The 24,567-nt window shown below is 38.9% G+C and overlaps 2 protein-coding genes across 2 annotated transcripts; both read left to right on the top strand.

Annotated features, from left to right (window-relative positions):
• The first annotated feature begins 7,816 nt into the window (after positions 1 to 7,816).
• On the top strand, positions 7,817 to 9,126 carry LOC113115517 (olfactory receptor 52K1-like). Its single transcript, XM_026283107.1, has one exon. The coding sequence runs from the start codon at positions 7,852 to 7,854 to the stop codon at positions 8,800 to 8,802; it is 951 nt and encodes a 316-aa protein (XP_026138892.1). The 5' UTR covers positions 7,817 to 7,851; the 3' UTR covers positions 8,803 to 9,126.
• A 12,504-nt stretch (positions 9,127 to 21,630) lies between these two features.
• LOC113115518 (olfactory receptor 1-like) lies at positions 21,631 to 22,585 on the top strand. Its single transcript, XM_026283108.1, has one exon. It carries the CDS (start codon positions 21,635 to 21,637, stop codon positions 22,583 to 22,585), a length of 951 nt encoding a protein of 316 aa, XP_026138893.1. The 5' UTR covers positions 21,631 to 21,634.
• Positions 22,586 to 24,567: the final 1,982 nt, after the last annotated feature.

A 24,567-nucleotide genomic window follows, 5' to 3' on the forward strand; every position in this document is an offset into this window, starting at 1 on the left:
TTTCTAATTGTATTTTCAGAACCGTGGCAGCTGGTAAGTGGTGTTTCATTCTCAGCGAAGTGATTTTGATGTTTATTTACTTATTATTATTTTACAAGAACGATGTGATGTGAGAACATGCAGATAAGTTGCTGTGTGTAGCCTGTAGTAGTAACAGTAGCGTGCTGTTTGAGGGAGAAAGGTTTCACAGGCATCGAGGGGTCTGGACTTTTTTATGTTATTTGACTAAACTTTTATTATATTACAGTAGCCTACTTATTTATTTTTTAACACGTTGAGTGCCTTAAAAATAATTATCACAACACTGGTAAGGCTTATTCAGATTTTCTCATTCTCTGAATTATCATTATACAAATTCAGGAATTAATTATATAATTATATTTTAAATGTGACGCAAATATTTTTTTTTCTACAATAGCAACAGTGTTTACAACAGCAAGACCACTTTAGCCTGTAAACTCAATAATATCTCTCTGGAAATAAATGTAAAAATATCAATGTCAATAAAAAATGCATGATATACCTGACATCAAAGTGCAGTTTGAAGGATATGAATAACAAATGTAGCCTGTCATTTGTTTACATTGCAAAGGTGTTCAATTTTAGACAATAACAACTACAACAGTAATAATAATATTAATCACTATATTCCAGTGGATCAGTTTTTTTATGTTTTGTATCAATATTTAAGGTGGACTTATTGATTAGGTGCAAGAGTAATAGTGATGGTTAAAATAATAGATTAATGCTGAAACAGAGAAGAAATCAGGTTGGGACAATTTAAGACATTTCAGTTTCTAATCCCAGAGCTATTATTATTTTAAACTTAAAATTGTCTTCTCTATTGTTTCTTTGCTTCAAAGCATTTGCTGCTGTATCAATACATAACCATCCATATCGATACGTGAATCTGCAAGGAATGCATCACAATATATTGCTGTATTGATATTTTGAACAGCACCATTTAAAACCTTGTTCCATGTGCCCCTTTTATACTTTGAGCACCTGCCCCTCCAAAGGTCTCTGCACGGCCCTGTTTCTGCACCAATAAAATACAATACTTCATGCTTTACCACCACGTTAAGTATCATATCTAATTACATTTACACTTAAGTTTTCCTGAACATAATGAAGGGCACTGATCTTTCACTCATGTCTATTGTTGACAGGATATGACCACTAAATGCCACAGTAGCCAATCAGAATCAGTTATTCCAGACAGCTGTGTAACAGTCTGATTATAATCCATCAGCATGTTGTATGGTTTTAGTAGCACTTTATAATAATTGATATCTTGAGAAATGTAATTTAAAAAATGCATTATTTTAAGTCTGAAAGGCTGAGAATTAAATTTATGGTTAAATTTTGCGAAAACAATACCGATTTATCTGTTTAGCATGAGTGAATGAAAATCAAACACATGTCAGTTACTTTTCTATTAATGACTAATAATTTAGTTTTGATTAATGTAGAAAATTTTGGGTGAGCGTTTTCAAACTTCTGAGCAAGAGTTGCATCATCTTTGACTCAAAGCATTTTTGCTCCAGGGTAACTTCTTTGTTTGTCACACCTCACCTGATAATGAGCCACTTAGAGACACAGAGACATGTAGAAACAAAATAATGTTTGATAAACAAAATGTCACTCAGCGATCACAAAAGAGGCCTTCCTCTTCAGGGACCAAGAACAAGCAAATTAGGACTCTGGGGAAAATACGCTTTTTATGGCAACTGTTTCTATGTTATTTACTGTTCATCAGCAACAAAATAATTGCTTTTATGATGTTAACAATTAATTTCATTGAATGTCACCTAGAAGTTAAACAGTAAAGGTCCAGAGAGACACCATATACAGTACATCTCAATAATTATCAACAAAGAGGAGAGGAAAACAAAAACTGATACAAAGACTGAGGCCTGTAATGCTGTTAAAGCAAGATGTCACTAAAGGCCTGCTTTGACAGATGATCCATGACCCATGACCACCTGATGCAACCATTCAAGAAAATCCTTCTCTGCTTAGTCACCTAAGCAGAAATTAATTATAATAGGCTATATGCCCTAAAGAGATGCTAAATTATGAACATATAAATCAATTTGTGGTATAATTGGCCTAGAGACTTCCAAATAATCCCAGTGGAGAGATTATTTAGATAAGTGTTAACAAATAATCTCAGTGGAGAGATTATTTTTAAAAGTGTATCACTGTCATGTGGCCTGCTGTCTGTGAAGTATATGGAATTACGCATTTACCAATTTTCTTCCGATCCTCCTAATAACACAGATTGTCTTTACTTTATCACATATTCTATATAAAATGCGTACACATCTTTTTCCTTCATCAAGTTTTCAAGTTTTATCTTCTTACTCTAAGTATGTCTTAAATATAAGACTAATGTACTGTGCTACAAACACATGCAGCAAAGCCAGAAAAAAATCTAAGTATAAGTGACAGAGTCAGGATGTGTAGGATCGCCTCAGTCTGCTGGGCAAAGTTCTCAGCTGCGTAGCCAAAGAGTAAGGAACCCTTAACTGGACTGCTATTTTCCTCCTGGTTGGCATGTGGCGCCTTGCACCAGATTCCTGCTGAACACTCTTTATGCCTGATGCATCACACCTGTGTCTTTCCCTATTTAAGTGTGTTTTTGCCATGCCTTATTGTTCAGTATTGCGCCTATGTTACCTGTTGAAAGCTAAGGCTGTTAAAGTTTAAAGGGGGGGTGAAATGCTCGTTTTCACTCAATATCCTGTTAATCTTGAGTACCTATAGAGTAGTACTGCATCCTTCATAAATCCAAAAAGTCTTTAGTTTTATTATATTCATAAGAGAAAGATAGTCTGTACCGATTTTTGCCGGAAAAACACGACCGACTGGAGGCGTGACGTGTGGGCGGAGCTAAAGAATCACGAGCGCGAATAGGCTTTTGCGTTGGGAGCATGTGGAAGCTGTGACATTACCGTGAGGGAAAAACCATCATCCAAAACAAACCATGGCTTACAGTCAGATTCAGCCATTTATTTATGATCCAGAATCAGATCCAGAGGCTGAAATTTAACAAGAGCAGCAGCAGCAACGACTCGCTCCGAGCGGGGCTCGAACCCGGGTCTCGGCATGGGAGGGGACGCACTAACAAGGAGGCAGAGATATTTGAAGCAGTTTTACTCACCGCCTGCGGTTCCAACACACGAACGTGAACCTTTTTCCTTGGGATTGCATCATCCTTAAGAAATAAACGATACGCAAATCCGTCGTCAAACTCGGCTTGTGAACAAGCATCTTCGAAATGCAGGGAACAAACAAAAACACTTGCACAGCTCCGTTGATGCTCTGTAAAAATAAACTCCATCCACTGGTCCCTTAATGCTGTTTCTTTGGTAATCTGTGCAGGGTTGTCTTGCCCTGGCAACCAAAAACACACTTCTTTTGTGACTTTTCGCGACGCTCTCGCTCTGATCAGTGAATCGCTCTGATCAGTGAAATGTCTGTGCTGCTCAGCCTCGCTATACGGGAGCGCGCGCTCTTCCAGAATAAGTGCGTCAGGACCCATATAAGGAAATTCCGCTCCATCTAACGTCACACAGAGCCATACTCGAAAAAAACTTTACGAAACTTGTGACAAAACGGAAGGAGTATTTTGGGAACAAAAATACTCCTTCAAATGTACAACTTAATTTTTGAAACTTTGTCCATGTTTAGCATGGGAATCCAACTCTTTAACAGTGTAAAAAACTCAGTATGCATGAAATAGCATTTCACCCCCCCCCCCCCCCCCCCCCCTTTAAGTCTTTGGACCCTTGTGTCTATTTTTCTTGGAAGCCCGGCTTCTCTTTTTTTGTTTTACTTTTTATTAGTAAAGATTGTCTTTTGTTGAAGATCCACAACTCTTTGCCGTTTGGGCCACCCCGAGAAACCAATCTTCATTGGTAAGGGAGCTCAGGACACTGTGGACATCCTAGGAATGCATTTCCATCATTTCTGGATCTGATTCAGGCAATGCTACCATCCCAGAGGGCAGCAGAGCAGCCAAATCTTCCTCTTCAGAAAGATCCAGCTCACTGTTTGATACAGCAATCAACATACAATCTTCATGAGGAGCACCGAAAATACTGCTAGTACGCTCCTTGTAGAGGGCCCAGCGCATTCCTCTGGCAGCTCAACTGGTTGTGGAGTGCAAGTGGAGCGATGGTCCCCCGAGGGTTGGTTGCCATTGTTAAAAGTAGATAATTATAGTAATAATGATAATAATGAATAATTATCACTAGCAAAAGTAGTGTTACTGGTAGAATATAGAGTTGTAGAACTATGATGTCACGTTGTAGGCAAAAACCCAAAAGCGAGTTAGCATTTTATCACTTCCTGTTCCATTGTCCCAGAATCAATGGGTTTTTTGAATGGAAGTTTGGTTAAATCCCCTAAAATAAGGTCAGTGGTTCACATAAGCTCAAGATACTTTCACGTTTTATTCTACAACATAAAACACACCAGTTACACCCCACTCGTGACTTTTTAACATTTCACACACTGTGGATAACGAAAGCTTTCCAATATGCACGCCACTGAGTGAGTGACGTCTATACTTCCCGGTCAGAGAGCACCTGTCCATCAAAAGCTCACTATCCAATCAGATTAGATCACTGTTAAGCCCACCCCCACGAGAGGTTTGTTCAAAACACCAAACGAAAAACTGCGGAGCATAATTGAAATCTGTGGCAATGCATTCAGAATCCACGATTAGCGAAAACGGACCTTTTAAAAACATTAACAAAGAATGACGCATATTTTAAGAACCTGTTAAATTTGTGCGACTGAATTCATTTTTTTCATTGCATATTTTTGATAGTTTCTGAAAAAGTTATGTTCAGTTTTATAAAGTTATGTTCATTTTTACTAAACCAAATGTAATTCCATATGTTAGTACTAGCATGACTGAGTAAACGCATCTAAGGTCCTGTTCCAAATGGCACCCTAAACCCTTGCAGTCTTCCTCTGAGTCTGCACTTTCGTGATGTAATGCTGCTTTGACTGTCGGGTAGAAGTCTGCTGCGGAGCTTGCCCCAGTGCGGGCTCAGCAGAAGTGTGGCTCGAGGACGTATAATGGCCGTAAAGGAGGCGCTCGCTCGCTCACTCTTTGAATGCTAAAATGATGAATGGGACACCCTACAGTCCCATGAAATTCACGGACATGCGGAGGCGGGTGCCATTGTTATCTTGTTGAGTCCACAAGACTGAAAGTGCACATGAAGTGTTCCATCCTTTGCTGTTATTATATTTTCTTACTGGGGAAGTTGTGGCCTTGTGGTTAGAGAGTTTGACACCTAACCCTAGGGTTGTGGGTTTGAGTCTTGGGCCAGCAATACCACGACTTAGGTGCCCTCGAGCAAGGCACTGAACCCCCAACTGCTCCCTGGGCGCCGCAGCATAAATGGCTGCCCACTGCTCTGTGTGCGTGTGTGTGTGTGTGTGTGTGCACTTTGGATGGGTTAAATGCAGAGCACGAATTCTGAGCATGGGTCACCATACTTGGCTGCATGTCATGTCATGTCACTTTAACTTTCACTGATCCATCATTGTGGCAGTTATGCAAATTTCAAACACTTAAGGAAGGATTAAGACTTTCTCCACCTGCAGTCCTCAGCTCATCATAATTGCATGCTATTTTCTACCCAGGGGCCTGTACCATGAAGCTGGATTAGGTGGCTAGCCAGCTATGTTTCAGCTTAGTTTCCGCCAACCCTGGGTTTTAGGTACTATGAAAGTAGCTTGGCTTTAATCGGTGTTCGTTGCCATGGTATCTTATGCTGCACGGCTAACCTGCTCCTGTGCAGGTTATGTTCTGGGTTAGAGATCTCAAACTGAAGTTGGACCAATCAGATGTGAGAGAAGTGACACATGTCTGACACAAAGACCCCCCCCCCCAGTTTATCTTGCTCTAAATTAAAGGTCACTAATGCAAAAAAATAAAAATAAAATAGAAGTCTGGCTTTAATGATAATTACTAATTTTATGATTTATATAATTATTGTGATTCATATTATCATTATTATTATTATTATTATTTATCTTTTACACACAAGCAATTTTAGTTTAACAGTTATTTAAAATAATTTATTTTAAATAAATATTAATGTATACAGACCAAAAAGCTGTAGTATCAAAAGATTGCACTATTTAAAAAATAAAGAATCTCTATATTTTTTAAATGTATAAACTAATTTAACAAGTTTCACTTGTCACTGCACTGAAAAAGCAAGATTATTTATTTTATTAGTCCTCATTTATTTTTTATATGATTTTTAAATTTGTCATGTTGTTCAATCTCTTAACCTGTAACGGTGGTTACACTAACAATTGGAAATTAATTAAAATTAATCTCAAAACTAATATTCACTAATTCAGGCACCAGGCAGACTTAAATCCACCATTTACACACACATAGATATCAATGTAATGAAACACAATTAATTTAAAAAATTAAATTTCATCAAATTGTAATGTGCAATATCAAGATGAACATTTTTACAGAGAGTCAAATGCATATACACAAATCAATCCTGTGGTGCAACAAGTACCAGAAATGATTAGTCCATGGAGAAAAAAAAAAAAAAAAAAAGTTTGTTACTCAAAAATAAAAAATAAAAAGTGACAAAAGTTCAATAATTTCAATAATCAAAATATTCAAAAACAGTTCAGAATCAAATATTTAAATGTTTCCCCAAAAAGAAAACTAAATAAATAAAACTTTGAAGGCAAAGGAGAATATGTGTGTGTGTGTGTGTGTGTGTTCTTGAATTATATGTGTATAATGATGCGGGAGATTTTGGAAGTTTTAAAGTGCGTCGTTGGTAATGAATACCTGAGTTGAGTCTCAGCAGTTTTATGAATCAACACTCTCTTCTATGGACATCGGTGAGACAATACGCCAGTGTAACGGAGGCCAGCGAGTAGTGCTGTGCAGATAAACCTCACTCCCCGATCTCAAGAGACGCACTAGCGACAGACGCTAGTGGCTGTAGCCATTTAGCCTCCTTGTTAGTGCGTCCGCCTCCCATGGTGCTAGGTTGCAATTTATGAAGTGCTTTGGGAGGTTTTGACCCATAGATATGTTTACATAGATGCCTTATTAGATACTGTTTCATACTGGAACAGTCAGGAAGTTGATTGTGAGAAGTGTTGTGACATTGGAAATAATAATAACTTAAATGTACTTATTAAAACTTTGACTATAGTCAAAAGTAAAATAAACTGTAACTTAGGCCTGATGTTCAAATTGCAGTTTAACCTGTGGTAGGCCTACTGAAAATGGTACTGAATATTGATATATTTCAATGCATTATGTTAAGGTTACAAAATCAAGAGACAAAAGTAATGGCAAGGACTCAAGCATATTAGTGTCAAAAAAACCAAACTGTTCATAAGATAATCATGAATAAATGAGACAGCAGAAACTCCAAACAACACGTCAATTTGTGGGAGGTCCCTCTAGTCTTATTTGTCTTCATAAACGGTGACTATGTATACCATTGTTAGATGGACATACAAAGAGAAAAAAAAAATTGTTTGTGGATTAATGCAAATAGTGATTGTGAATCTTCTCCATCAAACTTAAAATAATGCAAGTTTAATATATTATGCTTATTGCAGAATAATTTCCATGGAGGTAATGTATGTGAATGTGATTATCAATATAATCTGTGAAGAATTTTATAATAGCAATTGTGCCAGAAATGAAAAGTTTTATGTTGTTTATTTTGCATTGACAGTCAAATGCTTGTGTAACTGTCATTTTAATTGTCATATTTTTCATATTTCAGTGAACTTGCATCAGCTAAACTCCAAAGTCATTCTAGAGTCATGTCTCCCACAAATGTCACTGTCTTTACTAAATTCTACCTGCTGGGATTTCCAGGACTGCATCCACACTATTATGGAGCCGTGGGAACCCTTTTGTTCTTTGTCTACTTGACACTAGCAGGAGGAAATCTCTTTATCATTTCATTTATTGTTTATGAGAAAAGCCTTCAGAAACCCACCTATTTAATCTTCTGTAATCTTGCAGTGTCTGATCTTGCTTTTGGAACTGTCACGCTGCCTAAAGCCATTGCAAAATACTTTTTCAATAGCAGTGAGATACCATTTTATAGCTGCTTTGTGCAGATGTTTTTTGTTCACTGCTTAGGGTCTATTAACTCTTTCCTAATGCTATTAATGGCCATTGATCGGTTTGTTGCAGTGTGTAACCCACTGAGATACTGTGTCCTTATTACAAATAAGACTATTTTATTGGCATGTGCATTGATTTGGATCATCTGTATTCCATGGCTGACAGTCATTGTTTATCATGCCTTCGATGAGCCCTACTGTGATTCTAATGTAATAACCCAAAATTACTGTGACCAGAATTCAATAATTAAACTGTCCTGTGGAGATGTAAGGCACAAAAAGTTTTTTTCATTTTCATGTGCCATGTTTGTTCTTTTGGGCCCTTTGATTTTTATTATATTTTCTTTTATTGTTATCATCACCTCTGTTTTCAAAATCACAGATGTTCAGGCCCGTTACAAAACGTTCTCAACTTGCACTCCTCAACTACTTATCATTTGTCTTTATTATGTGCCCAGATGTGTTGTTTATGTGCATGATGTGACAATAGCAATATCACCTGGCATTCGTGTTATTTTAATCATGTGCTACAGTCTTCTCCCACCTGTTGTCAATCCAATGATTTACTGCTTCAGAACCAAAGACATCAAAGATGCATTGAAGAGAAAAATTAGAGATAGGAAAGTGAACATGCAGATATGATGCACTAAAATATTGAAATTGCATTAATATTGTTTACACTTTGCCCTGTTTATATATTTATATAAATTGTAATTCTCTTTTTTCTTAAACATAATGAGAATCATATATTGACATTTATGAAATAGTGAATATTTTCCCTGGTGTACAATTTTAGTAAGTATATTTTATTGCCCACTTTTTATTTTATTTATTTAATTATTGCATATAAGTTGTAGATAGAACACCGAGAACTCACTCAGTTGTATTATAGTTTAGTTATGATCTTCATTTAATTCAAAGGTATCTTTCATTCATGAAATTTTCTAACACATTTTCTCATCTACTCAGCATTTAATTAGTCAAGTCATTATCCAGTGTTATATTGTACAATAATAGTAAAAGAAAGCTGATGGTAAATTTGGAAGTTGGACTGAAATGTAAAATAATAGCTAATGCAATTTCTGTTTCTGCTTTGGATATGTCTAAAATTAAAGTGTACTGCTTCTGTAAATATATTCTTCTATCATGGGACATTTATATATACATGCAACACATTAAGTGTATGTTTAGTGTAGGCACAGGTTTTTATTAAAACAGTAAAACTCTGATGTTGAACATTACTGACACAGCCCTACATATAGGACTAACAAACGAGAAACACCTGCGACTGATCTGATCGCTCGTCAGTGCAGCTGGTGCTGATAGGCAATTATATCAGCGCAGAACACACAGAATGAGCAAGGAAACCCGCAAACCATGACATTACCCCACCCCCTAGGAGTGTCACCTGATGCTCTTAGAGGGTCCTACCTGCCAATTGTAAGCATCGATCAGGGAATGATCCTATATGTCCCAGACAGGAACCCAACTCCTCTCCTCCAGACCATAACCCCCCCAGTCCACCAAGTACTTTTGGAAAGTCGTGACCTAGTGGTTAGAGAGTGTGTCTCCTAACTCTAACATTGTGGGTTCAAGTCTCGGGCCTGCAATACCACAACTGAGGTGCCCTTGAGCAAGGCACCAAACCCCCAACTGCTCCCCAGGCAGCGCAGCATAAATGGCTGCCCCCTGCTCCAGGTGTGTGTTCATGGTGTGTGTGTGCACTTTGAATGGGTTAAATGCAGAGTGCAAATTTTGAGTATGGGTCACCATAGGCTGGTTCCCCATCTATGATTCACAGCGGTGGGGGAACCGGGACAGGGGTATTAATAGTCGAACGAAAAACTGCCTTGATTTTAGATACATGGGTGAGTCCTCTGGTATGCTGGACAAAGTTTGAGGCAGACCATCACCGGACTAAGGATCTTGGTGATGGTAAATGGGCAGATGATTTTAGGAGCTAATTTTCTACAAATGAGCGGAGAGGAATATCAGCAGATGAAAGCCACACTTTTGACCAGCGACATAGATGGGAGGTCTCAAACAGTGACGATCGCCCCGGACCCTTTTGCCCACCTGCAGAAGGGTCTCCCTGGCCGTACTCTAGATGTTTCTGCACCCCTGGGAGAATTTGTGGGCAGAGGGGACCATGACTTCAGATTCCAGACTAGGAAAAATTGGTGTCTGGTACCCTAAACTACACTCAAATGGAGATAGGACTGTGGACAACACTGGTAATAATTTATGCGCATACTCAAGTCATGAGATATGCTGACTCCAAGAGGATGGATTCTGTGATGCTAAACATTGCAACCCTCATTCCAAATCTTGGTTGGCCCTCTCTGTCTGACAATTGCTCTGGGGATGAAACCCAGAAGAAAGACTGACATTCGCCCCCAGCAACCGACAAAACTCTCTCCAAAATTTGGATATAAACTGGGGACCCCTGTCAGAGACCATGTCTGTTGGGAGGCCATGGATGCGAAACACGTGGTCTATGACAGCAAACACTGTCTCTCTGGCTAATGGTAAGTTGGGCAGAGGGATGGAATGCGTAGCCTCCGAGAACCTGTCCAAAACCACCATGTTACCCTGTGAGGCAGGGAGACCTGTAATTAAATCTAGCGCAATATGTGACAAGGGTCTCAAAGGAACTGACTACGGTTGAAGAAGCCCAGCAGGAAGGCGAGTGGAAGACTTACAACTGGCGCAGACCCAGCAGGTCAATACAAAATGACGAGTGTCGCGAGCCATAGTTTGCCACCACAACCGTTACTTAATGGGAAAAATGGTATGATTGAATCTTGGATGACTAGCCACCTTGGAACAATGATCCCACTGGATGATGTTGGACCGCAATTTCTCTGGCACAACTAAACAACCTGGTGGACATCCGGGTGGAGGCACTACCCCATCAAAGGCCATGCAGACCTTTGACTCAATCTCCCAGATTAACATTGAAACCACACAATTATGTGGAACAATGGACTCGGGAGAAACCGGGCGTTCAAATTGGTCAAAAATGCAGGACAATGCGTCAGGTTTGATGTTCTTGGAACCTGGATGATAGGAAATGGAAAAATTGAACTGACCAAAATAAAAGAGCTTTCCCAACCTGCCTAGAGTTAAGTCGTTTGGCGAATATGATATATTCAAGGTTCTTGTGGTTGGTCCAAACAATGAAAGGTACCCCCCGAGCCCTCCAACCAATGATGCCACTCCTCCAAGGCTAACTTGACTGCCAACAACTCCCTATTACCAATGTCATAATTACGTTCAGCGAAAGACAAACAATGAGAATAATAAGCACACAGATTAACCTTGCCATCCACGGAGGAGCATTGGGAGAGAAACGCACCCACCCCCACCTTGACACATCATCCAGATAGTAGGGTAATGACAAAAGCCACTTTAGATTCCTCAGTGGGAAGTGATGAGTGCCGTAGAGCAAAAAACAAAGAGCATTTTGTCAAAAATGACCGAAATAGATGTGGCTCACCAGCATAGGCAGCAGAAGGAGGCAGACGGTGCTCCGGATCGTAGGCGGGACGGTCCGTGGGAGGAACAGCAGGTGGTGAATGAGGCCGCATTTGGGCAGGCTCGACTCTTAAGATGTTGCAACTGCGTGGTTAAATCAGATACTTGCGCCACCAAGCCCTGTATTGCTCGACCAGTAGCCGTGATCTGTTCGTCTTGTCGATCAAATTGAGTATTATTATTGTGAAGGGCTTCTCTCAGTTCATTTACACTCGCTGGATCCATAACGTGTTCAGATCGTTATGTCAGGAAGCATACAATGGAACCAGTCGTAATAAAGTTTATTGTAAACATTCAATAGAACAAACAGAATTGCTGGCAGATAACGGGCACCAAGCAGGTCCTAGGAGACAAGCAAGAGCAAGAGATCTGTGCAAAATGAGAGCAGAACCAGAACTGCATAGAACAGAGATCAGAACAGAAACCAGCAATCAAACGATGTAATGCTGAACATGACTGACACAGTCCTACATACAGGACTAACAAACGAGACACACCTGCGACTGATGTGATTGCTCGTCAGCACAGCTGGCACTGATAGGCAATCAGATCAGTGCAGTACACGCAGAATGAGCAAGCAAACCTGTGAACCGTGACAGAGAGAAGGAAAGTCACAAATCCTCCATAACCAACTTAGTCACACATATTAATACTTTAAAATGCATATAGTATACTACTGTAATTGGCATTAAGAAGCTTATGACTTTTAGTCTTTTATCTGTATAAACTGTGAGAATTGTTAGAATTGTTAAATTTGGCTTAGTAGTGGTTAAGTTGGCTCGCCAATGTATCTGATTTCTTTAATACATAAAATAAGTAAGCTTGACCCGAGTTCTTCTGGGGAGAAGAATTTGTTGAAGATAGTAGGGTAGCATGTCTTCAACAATGATGTTAGCTTGTCGTCTTCAAAATATCTTAATCCTTGTAAGAGTCATAGCTTCTCCATAGATTCTCCTGAATATTACAGACTTGACAGTCTTGTTTTTCATCTTATGGTTTCTTCTTGCAACTGGGAACATTTTCATTATTCATTTTCATCATTCCCATGGATCTCGACCCCTTCCCTATCGTCAAAAAGTATTTGTTGTATTAATGTATATAAATATTTTACTGTGTAATTATGTGACTGTTGTAAAGAATTCAGTTCAAAACAGGTGAAAGACACTGTAATCACACAATGGGTTTGGGATTGGGAGATTTTTTGGAATTTAGATTTTGAGCAGTGGGATGACCCTGCGGTGCCACCAGATGGTTCAGGATCAGAATGAGCTTTATTGCTAGGTATGTTCACACATGAGGAATTTGTTTTCATGACAGAAGCTCCGTAGTGCAACAGAATGACAGCGACAGAACGAAAAACAATAAAATAATAAAAAATACTAAAAAAAATACAAATAAGTAGGTAAGGAGACAATATACAAATGGACAGTTGTATGGCAGGTATATTGCAATGAGCAGTTATGTATGTACAGGTATATATGTGCAAAAAATTAAGTGTACACTAAGTATGTGTGTTAGATAAATAAGTGTATGTGTATGTAAATATAAATAGTGTAGGGGTTTCCACAGTTATTATCAAGTGTTCATAAGATGGATTGCCTAAGGGAAGAAAATGTTTCTGTGTCTGGTCGTTCTGGTGCTCAGTGCTCTGTAGTGTTGACCAGATGGCAACAGTTCAAAAAGGAAGTGTGCTGGATGTGAGGGGTCCAGAGTGATTTTGCCAGCCCTTTTGCTCACTCTGGATAAGTACAGTTCTTGAATAGAAGAGAGGGTTGTACCGATGATTCTCTCAGCAGTCCGGACTAACCTTTGTATAGTCTTCTGAGGTCAGATTTAGAAGTTGAGCTGAACCAGACAGTTACTGAAGTGCAGAGGATGGATTCAATGATGGTGGAGTAGAACTGTTTCAGTAGCTCCTGTGGCAGGTTAAACTTCCTCAGCTGGCAAAGGAAGTACAACCTCTGCTGGGCCTTTTTCACAATGGAGTCAATTTGAATGTTCCGATTCAGGTCCTAAGCAATTGTGGTTCCCAAGGTACCTGAATGACTCCACTGCAGTCACAGTGCTGTTCATGATGGTGAGTGGGGGGAGTGCAGGGGGGTTTCTCCTGAAGTCCACGATCATCTCCACTGTTTTGAGCGTGTTAAGCTACAGGTTGTTGAGAGTGCACCAGACAGCCAGCTCTTTAACCTCCCATCTGTAAGCAGACTTGTCATCATTCTGAATGAGGCAGTTGCGTTTGGTGTCATCTGCAAACTTCAGGAGCTTGGCAGAGGGGTCCTTAGACAAGCAATCATTAGTGTGCAGAGAGAAGAGCAGTGGGTAGAGAACGCAGCCCTGGGGAGCTCTGGTGCTGATTGTACGGTTGCTGGATGTGTGTTGTTCCCAGCCTCACTAGCTGCTGCCTGTCTGTCAGGAGGAACCTGTTGATCCACTGACAGATGGAGGTGGGCACAGAGAGCTGAGTTAGTTTGGGCAGGAGGAGGTTTGGGATGATCGTGTTAAAGGCCGAACTAAAGCCCACAAACAGGATCCTCACATAATTCCCCGGTCTGTCTAGGTGTTGCAGAACATAATGTAGTCCATTGTTTACTGCATCATCCACAGACCTGTTTTCTCTGTAGGCAAACTGAAGAGGATCCAGCAAGGGTCCAGTGATGTCCTTCAGGTGGGCCAGCACCAGTTTTTCAAACGACTTCATGGCCACAGACATTAGAGCAACAGGTAGAGGTGATCAGGGAGTGTTGCAGGAGTTGTTAATGGTGTGAGCGGTTGTGTGGAGAGGTGTTCAGGGCGGGTTGCAGGAGTGGATGGTTGTTCTTCTTTCAAACCTGCAGTAAAACTCATTCAGATCATCTGTCAGTCGTTGGTTCTCCACAGTTCTGGGGGATGGTGTCTTGTAATTGGTGATCTCCTTCAGACTTTTCCCACAGTAATGCCGAGTCGTTGGAAGTGAACTGAGTCCTTATTTTTCCAGAATAATTCCTCTTTGCCACTTTGATCCCCTCTTCCACTGTGTATTCAGCCCGTCTATAGAGGACACTGTCCCCCTTCATGTAAGCATCCTCTTTGGCCTGACGGAGCTGTCTGAGTTTTGCAGTGAACCATGGTTTGTCATTGTTGTAATTAAGTTGAGTCTTGGTAGGAATACACATATCCTCACAGAAACTGATATAAGATGTTACAGTCTCTGTGAGTTCATCCAGATCGGTGGCAGCAGCTTCAAAAACACTCCAATCAGTGAGGTCAAAAGAAGATTGTAAATCCTGCTCTGCTTCATTAGTCCATCTTTTTTTTTACAGTCATTGATACAGGTTACAGCTCATGTTATTATTATTATTACTACCATGTAAATGATCAATTTCTCTATTATCTGGGCCTACAGTATATGGAGGCATTTTGTGTGGCTGGATTAATACAGAGAAAGAGCCAGCCTGTTGTTTCAAGATCCTAAATCCAGTCTCTCTATTAATATATACTGTAAGTTGCTTCCTGTCTCACTGCTGTGAATTTAGCTTTATTGCATGGCAAAAAACAACAATAACCTTGTCTTGCCAAAGCACTGAGAGAACCCATTGATGAACGCTCCAAATGCAAACTTTGCACGCAACAATCAGGCAACAACTGACAGCGCTCTGGTCCAATGGCATACAGGCAGTAGACAGTACTCTAGCCCAATTATGTTGGGGTCATATTTCATGGTGACCATGCCAATCTTTATCACAACCCTGCTGTAGAAACGGCACTGTTAAAGAGTGGTGAACTCCAAAAACATGTTATTCTGACTCTGTGGTGGTCAGGAATTTATTTCCAGTGGAAAGTGAAAAAGAGCTGAGAGAGACATCAGATGAAATCCTAGGATCTTTGGTGATTGAAAAGTCAAGACAGAGGCCTGGCAGGAACTTACGGTTGCCTTAAAAGACTAGATCAGAATCCCCATCTTCTCAGAATCTAACAGAACCACCAACTGAAGGCGAGTCACTGATGTGAGGCCTTTAAAGTCTGATAAGATTCACACCTCTCGGGATGGGCTAGTCCAATGAGAAAGGCTGAAATTCCAAGTGGGAGGTACTGGAGAGTTTTATGGCCCTTTGTCTGGAGCATGGTAATAATTTGCATATGGACTCGATTGGGTGTTGATGTAAAATTACTAAAGATTCTTAGAACACTAATATATTGCCTATGTTCCAACATGTAATATACACTGTCATTTAGATCATCAGAAGAAAAATTCATAGATACTAAACATAGTAAGATTACATAGGTAAGATTACATGAAGGAGTTGCTCTATCATACCCTTACAAAAAAAGTAGTATAATTCAAGTCTCTTTTACTAAGTATACTTAACTTAAGTTCAAGTATATTTTTAAGCATACTTTATGTAGCTTTATACAAATATCAGTGTTCTAGTAGTATACTGTACTTTTAAGTGTATTGTTTCACTGGCCCTAAATTGTCCCACTTTCCAGTATATAAAAGTATACCTTTAATTATCATTTAAGTCTAACAGTAGCAAACATTGAGTACACTACTAGTTTACCTATATGTTTGTAGTTTGTGTGTCTGGCAGCTCTTTCCGTGGAGGACATTGAAGACATTTACCTATTCGGAACCATGATAACAGGTCTTCTGCTGATTGGATTAGGCTTTGCCCTGGGTTATCGGAAAATTAAGAAGATGGGAAAGCCTCACAAGACTGCCCGTCATGATTGAAGTAGTGGGCAGAGCAGTCAGCATTGAGACTGAGACCATTAACCGCAATATGGATAACATCACGAAGAAGCTCACGGATTTGGAAAAGAAATCGGAGAATTTGGAGACCAATGGACAATGAACAATCATAGTGACCTTGAAAAGAAATGCGGATACTAGACCAAACAACTGGTATCTTATCTTCTTTTGGCTTTCTTACCAGCTTTGGCTGGATGACAAAAATCTCCCAGGCGAGCCGGGCAGCTTGACTTCTCTTGCATTCCTCAACCCTCTCCCACATGCTGATTGTTGACTCTGTCTAGGACCTGACCAAGGACGTCTCCATGGCAACTTGCTGTGACGCTGTAAAATCTGCGGACTGAGGCATCTAGAGAAAGTCTCAACTCTCCAGGCCTACAAATACACAAACTCTTACACATATACAGATTTGCATTCACCCTCCCAACCCCCATCCCCCGCCTTCGCCGCTTTGTACTGCCAGTCTGGCAGGCGGGTCTGTGACTAGCGCTTTTCAGCTGCTGGACCGGATGGCTGTTTGCCTGCGCTGGATTACCTCAACCACCCAAGTTCCATACCCAGTTGCAAAGTTGTGTGTCTATAGTGTATTGATTATGTGCTTTTTGTGCTGAGGTGTTTTTCCTGTTCTCATACTGTGCTCCCATAAGGAGCATAGTCTGGGTGTTGTTTTTTTTCTCCTTACTTCCCTAATGTTATGCTGTATTTCTTCCTCAAATACCCTGTCTTCCTGTCCTGTCTACCCCACTGTCATATTGTATGTATGTATGTATGGACAGGTTGATGGCTAGTTTCGCTGGTACTTGTGACTAGTGACAATAAAGGGTTAATACTACTACTACTACTACTACTACTACATTGAGTACACTACTAGTTTACCTATATGTTTGTAGTTTGTACTGCAATCATACTAAAAGTGAACTTATAGCTACACTGATAGTTTACAAACGGCACCTCATTTGGCGGACCCCCCTCCTCGTTTTTACTAGGGATGGGTACCGAAACCCGGTATTAAAATGGCCCCGGGGCTAAATTATGAAAGACCGTAGTATCAGTAAGATCTGATGGTATAGGTTCTGCTTTCGGTACTGGAGGGGAAAAAAATGTATGTACTATGGATTTTTTCTTAATAATGTTATCGTGCACATCTTATCTCACCAAACATTTCTAATGTGCGATCATATTAAGACGTTTGTCTGTGAGATCTGCGAGATCTGTCATGTGCGCCGCGTAGGCTGTCTGTCAGTCACACACACACACACACATACACACACACCACAACGAGCGCGGCGCACGCACACAGTACGAAAAATCGCGCTTAATAATAAAAAGTGATGATGGCGAAGAGATTTGCTTAATAATGTTATCGTGCACATTTTATCTTACCAAACAAATAGCACGGAGATATTTGAATTATTTACTAGTGTTTTCTGATTCTGTGTCGCAAGGATGAATTGCCAATCCTGACTTGCCCTTCTCCATTAGACTTGCCTTTAGAGAGAAGTGCATTTTTATGGATTGTGATTATAATGAAAAAGTTTTAGTTTTTTATTTGTTTCATTTTGTTAAGTATTCATTTTAAGCTTTCTATAGATTTATTTATCATGTCTGTGAGGCATGTTTTCGCTGAGTGTCGTTTCATTTTTGTTCTCCTGTTAAAGACGACACGGCAGAAAGCACATCACGTTTTTTTTCCATTCTACAAAAGCACAACATTCGTTGATATTGTGACTGCATACAAATAAAAGCAGATCACAGCCATGGATGAACCTTAAGCCAAGTTCAGACTGCATGATTTTTTCAAAGTAGTCAGGTCACTGTTCTTTTCACACTGCATGAATATCTTAGCCAGAATTCAGTCACTGCTGAGTTCACACTGCACGATGGATCAGCGACAGAAGGTTTTACACTGCATGACTTTACAATGGGAAGAATCGCCAACAGCTCTGTCTGGAACGCAAACTACGTTTCACAACCAAACACCCGCGAGATGTGACAACGAAACAACGTGATAACACACGTGCAAGACCAGAGTTTTCACGTGAGACTGGGATAGCTCAGATGAAATGTCAAATTTATACTAATGTATCTTCCATTTCATGGGTCCAAATAGACAGAGAAGAAAGCCTTTTTCTGAAATGAAGCCATGCTTGCTGATATTGTGGTTTATAACTCCTCGCTGAACTCCCCGCTGCTCTGTAGCTTGCTCTCTTATTGGCTGTCGGTCATCGCCGATGTAGTTTTCAGTCAGAACACTTTTCAGACAGCATGATTTTGAATCGCCGACAGGTCCAGATATTTAGCATAACAAATATCTCACGGGCATCAGCGACTTGTCGGCGATTCTCTCAGATCGTGTTTTTGCTCATTCACACTGCATGATTGTCACTCGCGTGAACGAGCACAGATTTGCCTGTGATTCCGGGCATTTATCTGCGATTTCTCAAAACCTGTCAGCGAGCCAAAAACTGGGCTAAAATCATGCAGTCTGAACTCGGCTTTAACCTTAACCTTAATAAAAACAAAACAAAATAACAACCCCTTGATATTACATAAAACTGTACTATTTTAATGCTAGTAAATGCTGTTTAAAGAGGAGGAGGAAAAAAGACGTGCTCGGGCCGGTAATTCTGATGTCGGACACAACCCGGGCTAAAGGGCCTAAATTTAAGACCCGTGCAGGGCTCTATAGCAGAAAATAACAGTTGCCATACCTTAACCCTGTCAGATGTGCCGTGAAAAAAACTTACCAGACTTCAAATATCTATTATAATCTATTATCATTCTTTTATATCAGAGGGTTTTGCAAATATTTAACAAATTATAAGTGTTAAAAAGAGATTGTCAGTAAGATCTACGTAACACTGGATCCTCAAGCTCTCAGCGAAACCTCGTCACTTCACCCGCCTCCAGTCCAAACATGCAGGAGACAGAACTGTCAGAGAGACAAATAACTGTTTGTGTGTCATATTGTGACTGTATTTGCTTGCTTAAACTCAGCAAACTATGAAAAATAACTCTTACATATTACTTCAGAGGAGGCTTTATATGCACAAATAAGATATGACTGTGAGGGCACATAATACAGCCTTTGGAGTGCACGAGTATTCCTTAAAATACTTAAAGTAGTGAAAATTATATAACAATGACCCGATTAGTCAAGTTCTGTCGACTGTCCCGAATTGCGAGTGAAAGTTTTGTATCGCAGCTTGCAGCAGGTTGCTGTAGTGAAGACAAGATGCGCTGATGAGAAGCTGATTTCGAATGACTGATTTAATCCTGTAGTTTGTGTGGATTTATTTTATTATTCAAACCTACATGATATGTTGAAAAAATACAGGATTTCTCTCATTATGAGCTTGAAAGCTTCAATAATTATTGAAACCATTCGATATAGCTACACACACTCCCCCGCTAAATTTAGGACATTACTACATATAACATATAATACAGAGATTTGTAAAACAAAAGTCCTATACTTCTTCTAAACTTTTTTTTTAGGCCTGGAATTTGATGTTTTAAAATTGCATGGCATTTCCATGTTATTCGTGGCATTACAAACCCTAAAAGCATCTGATTCACATTCTTAATCACGTAAACTGGTCCACCAGTGTGATTGTGTGAATGCACCATTACCTCTCCCTTCTGTAATCACATGCCGGATTTATTTTCTTCTTCACTTGTGTTTTTATGGAAAGTCTGTACAGAAGATGTGTACTAGCGCCCTCTACTGTGTAATAATGAAAACACGGATTCTAGGAGTATAGCTCAAATATATTTAGAATTTTTGTAAGTATAAGTCAAGTATACTTAAATGTCATTTTAATTATATTTATGAGGAGTACATAAAGCACATTTCTGAGAAGTATATAAAAGTAAACTAAAAGCATACTTTCCTATTTTATAGGATACTAATAGTACACTTTAATAAACTTATTTTTTCATGAGGGTAAGCATGCATAAAACAGTATATAATAAAAAAAGACAATATACAAGAAAAGTAACAAAATGCACAATGACCTGAAGTACAGTATATGCGTGTTCATTCAAATAAAGAGTTTCCTATGAATTATGAGTATGGTTTAGAGAGACTTGAGTAAGAGTTGCTCTGCCCACATTTCTTTGTTCAATAAAAGTTGTAACATGGAGTCAGAGACGTTTGGATCCATATGCAGTAGTTTACATAGAGTGGTCAAACAGGCATTTATCCAACAACAGCATCAAGTGTGTAAAGGGATATCCAAAATCAGTAACAGTACCAGGCAGAGGTCAGGACAGGAGGCAGAGAACCAAAGGCGGTTTACACAATCCAAAGTCAGACACGGAAGGAACAAATACTAGGAAAAATGCTCAAAAATGCTTGACGGGGCTAAATAAGACAGTTCAAACACAGTATATATAGGGGAGTGGTAATGGGGAACATCTGGTGGTGATTAGCCCTATGGACACCAAATACAAGAGTCCTGAGTGGACTCCAGCTGATGTTCGTGACACTAGTGTCATCAGATGGTTTGTCTTTGGTTGCTATGAAACCAGAGGCCTGTTCTGCCCTTTTGAGGTGTTAGTTGCATTTCAGGGGGAAGGGACCATAGACCCTCATAGTTGGCCCTTTGGTTAGATAAATATAAATATAAACAATATATCTAACAAATAGCTTTGTGTATGATTGGTCCAAATGCTGGAGTTACAAATTCAAATTTTGAGACAACACTAATGGCAAGGACTGTTACTGTCAAAGAAACCGAACTGTTCATAAGGTAATTATGAATTAACGAGACAGAAGAAACTTCAAACAACACTTCAATTCGTGGGAGGTGCCTTTAGTCTTTATTAGTCTTGATAAATGGTGACTGTGTATAGCATTTTTAGAAGGACACACAGAGAGAAAGGCATTTCTTGTTTGTGGATTAATATGATTTTTTATTGTGAATCTTCTCCATCAAACTCAAAATAATGCAATTTTCATAGATCATGCTCATTATATCAGAATATTTTCCATGGAGGTAATATATGTGAATGATAGATTATCAATATAATTTGTGAAGAATTTTATAAAAACAGCAATTGTTCCAGATTTTGAAATGTAAACTTTTACATGTTTTATTTTGCGCTGACAGTGAAATGCTTGTGTACTTGTCATTGCTTTTAAAAATAATTTTTATATTTCAGTGAATTTGCATCAAGGAACTCCAAAGTCATTCTAGAGTCATGACTCGCACAAATGTCACTGTCTTTACTGAATTCTACCTTCTGGGATTTCCAGGACTGCATCCACAGTATTATGGAGCTGTGGGAACCCTTTTGTTCTTTGTCTACTTGACACTAGCAGGAGGAAATCTCTTTATCATTTCATTTATTGCTCATGAAAGAAGCCTTCAGAAACCCACCTATTTAATCTTCTGTAATCTTGCAGTGTCTGATCTTGCTTTTGGAACTGTCACGCTGCCTAAAGCCATTGCAAAATACTTTTTCAATAGCAGTGAGATACCATTTTATAGCTGCTTTGTGCAGATGTTTTTTGTTCACTGTTTAGGGTCTATTAACTCTTTCCTAATGCTGTTAATGGCCATTGATCGGTTTGTTGCAGTGTGTAACCCACTGAGATACTGTGTCCTTATTACAAATAAGACTATTTTATTGGCATGTGCAGTGATTTGGATCATCTGTATTTCATGGCTGACATTCATTGTTTATCATGCCTTCAATGAGCCCTACTGTGATTCTAATGTAATAACCCAAAATTACTGTGACCACAATTTGATAATTAAACTGTCCTGTGGAGATGTAAGGCACAAAATGTTTGTTTCATTTTCAGGTGCTATGTTTGTTCTTTTAGGCCCTTTGATTTTTATTGTATTTTCATTTATTGCTATTATCACGTCTGTTTTCAAAATCACAGATGTTCAGGCCCGTTATAAAACATTCTCAACTTGCACTCCTCAACTACTCATCATTTGTCTTTACTATGTGCCCAGATGTGTTGTTTATGTGCATGATGTGACAATAGCGATATCACCTGGCATTCGTGTTATGTTAATAATGTGGTACAGTCTTCTCCCACCTGTCGTCAATCCAATGATTTACTGCTTTAGAACCAAAGACATCAAAGATGCATTGAAGAGAAAAATTAGAGATAGGAAAGTGAACATGCAGATATGATGCACTAATTTTTTTTTAAATTGCTTTAATACAATAGAGTCCATTGTTTACACTTTGCCCTGTTTATCTATTTATATAAACTGTAATTCTTGCTTTTCTTAAACATAATGAGAATCAAAGACATGTTTGTGAAATAGTGAATATTTTCCATGGTGTACAATTTTTTTTTCAGTAAATATATTTTATTGCCCTCTTTTTATTTTATTTTATTTTATTTTATTTATTTATTGCATATAAGTTGTAGATAGTACCGGGTGATTCTCACCCCTGCAATTTAATTAATTAATTTTTTTAATGTATTTGTTCATTGGATGCCGGGTGAATATTTCTGGCAGTGTTCTCTCTGATTTGTTACTTTGATTTGAGTGAACTAACATTCATCATCTCTTAGGCGCGTCTGCTATGAGCTTCAAATCTCTTGTCGATCTTGTGAATTTTCGTTCATTCATTCACTTTGCTATTAGGCCGCCTGGAATAAAATGCATCCCAGAAAAAAGCAGTGGACGATTACATCCTTTTTTCAAACACACACTGTAAGTATGTTAGCCTACAGTATGTTGCGATGACTCGAATCACAAGATAAAGTTTTCATGTTACCTACTGTAACGTCAAAAGACATCAGAACCCGTTGTGTGGACCTCGTCACGTCACGCAGGATTGAGTGGGTTGAATGCTCTCCTACCTGTCGCTTTGGATAAAAGCGTCTGCTGAATGAGACGTCACAAATGACTGGTTTCTGCTGTCTTTTGTTGCCTACGTGCTGCTCGCGGAGTAGAATTATACTTTCACAATAAATCAGATTTGTTTTGCACCGATTATCTTAAAATACTTCATCAAATGTTATTCTTTTAATAAATTACTGCTACTTTATGTCCTAACTGGTCTGTAGGAAAGGCAGGCTGTGACGTCACTGACAGAGAGAGGTGACAGTTGCTCAACCTCTCCAGAATTTGTACAGGTGAGATTTGTATAAAAATAAATATTAAAAAATCCCGGTTTAACTTATTTAAGGCAGTGTTTTCTTAATTGGAACTGCTTGCCAATATTTTAAGGAATTACACATCAATTTAATTCCAATCACCTTTATTTATATAGTGCTTTTAATAATACAGATTGTGTCAAAGCACTGAACAAGAGTGCAAGAGCAATTTATAATGACAAGCTTAAACACTAAATTTCCAGTTAAAGGCATTTTATTATTGAATGCAGAGACTTCATTTTCTAGGTCAGCTCAGTTTAAATAGGACCTGTGTAATAATCGCTAGAAAAAGATAAAATTTTCTATTTTATGTTCAAACTGTTATATGTATATGTTTTATGTATAAAGGCTGTGTGTTCCAATAGTATTCATCACTGTATTGTAGACTATTTATGAGTTTCTAAATGTACATCTCATGAAAAACTTGTGAAGTTATTTAACTATGGAAATGGTAAATGAGTCAATAAATGAGTGATCCCTGACCCCTAATGCTATTTATATCTGTTGTTTTTAGGATGTTTGTGAGGAAGTGTCAGTCATATGTGAGGAAGGGAGGGAATAAGAGGAAGAGAGAGAGGGAGATGAGGGAAAAAGTGAGGAAGCATGTGAGAACCGAAGAGAAGAGAGAACTGATTTGATAAACAGGGAAGAATATGCAGACCCTGATCAACATTTCTCAGCAACAAAACCAAACCACCTCCATCCCAAATTTATCATAAAGGGTTTTAATTGTAGTAAACCTCTTAAAACACAAATATCTTCCCTTACGAAAAATACATAACAATCATTTACCTCATCTGGTTTCAAGAATCTTCAAGAAAGAAAGCTTTTTAGAGAGAAAAAAAAATTGCTCAACAATTTGTGGCCTGCAAGGAAAGACGAAAAATTCTGTTTGGAAGTTTTGATTAAAAATATCACTTCAATCTTGATAATATAAAAAACTTGTAAATACATTGATAGGTTTTGTTTTGCCAATTGGTATTCTATTTAGAATTTATTATTA

Source organism: Carassius auratus, chromosome 15 (assembly GCF_003368295.1).
Source record: "Carassius auratus strain Wakin chromosome 15, ASM336829v1, whole genome shotgun sequence".
In the NCBI taxonomy this organism is placed as follows: domain Eukaryota; kingdom Metazoa; phylum Chordata; class Actinopteri; order Cypriniformes; family Cyprinidae; genus Carassius; species Carassius auratus.

Coding starts and splice junctions, on each gene's coding strand:
- LOC113115517 (XM_026283107.1), top strand. CDS start 7,852: ATGTCTCCCACAAATGTCACTGTCTTTACTAAATTCTACCTGCTGGGA.
- LOC113115518 (XM_026283108.1), top strand. CDS start 21,635: ATGACTCGCACAAATGTCACTGTCTTTACTGAATTCTACCTTCTGGGA.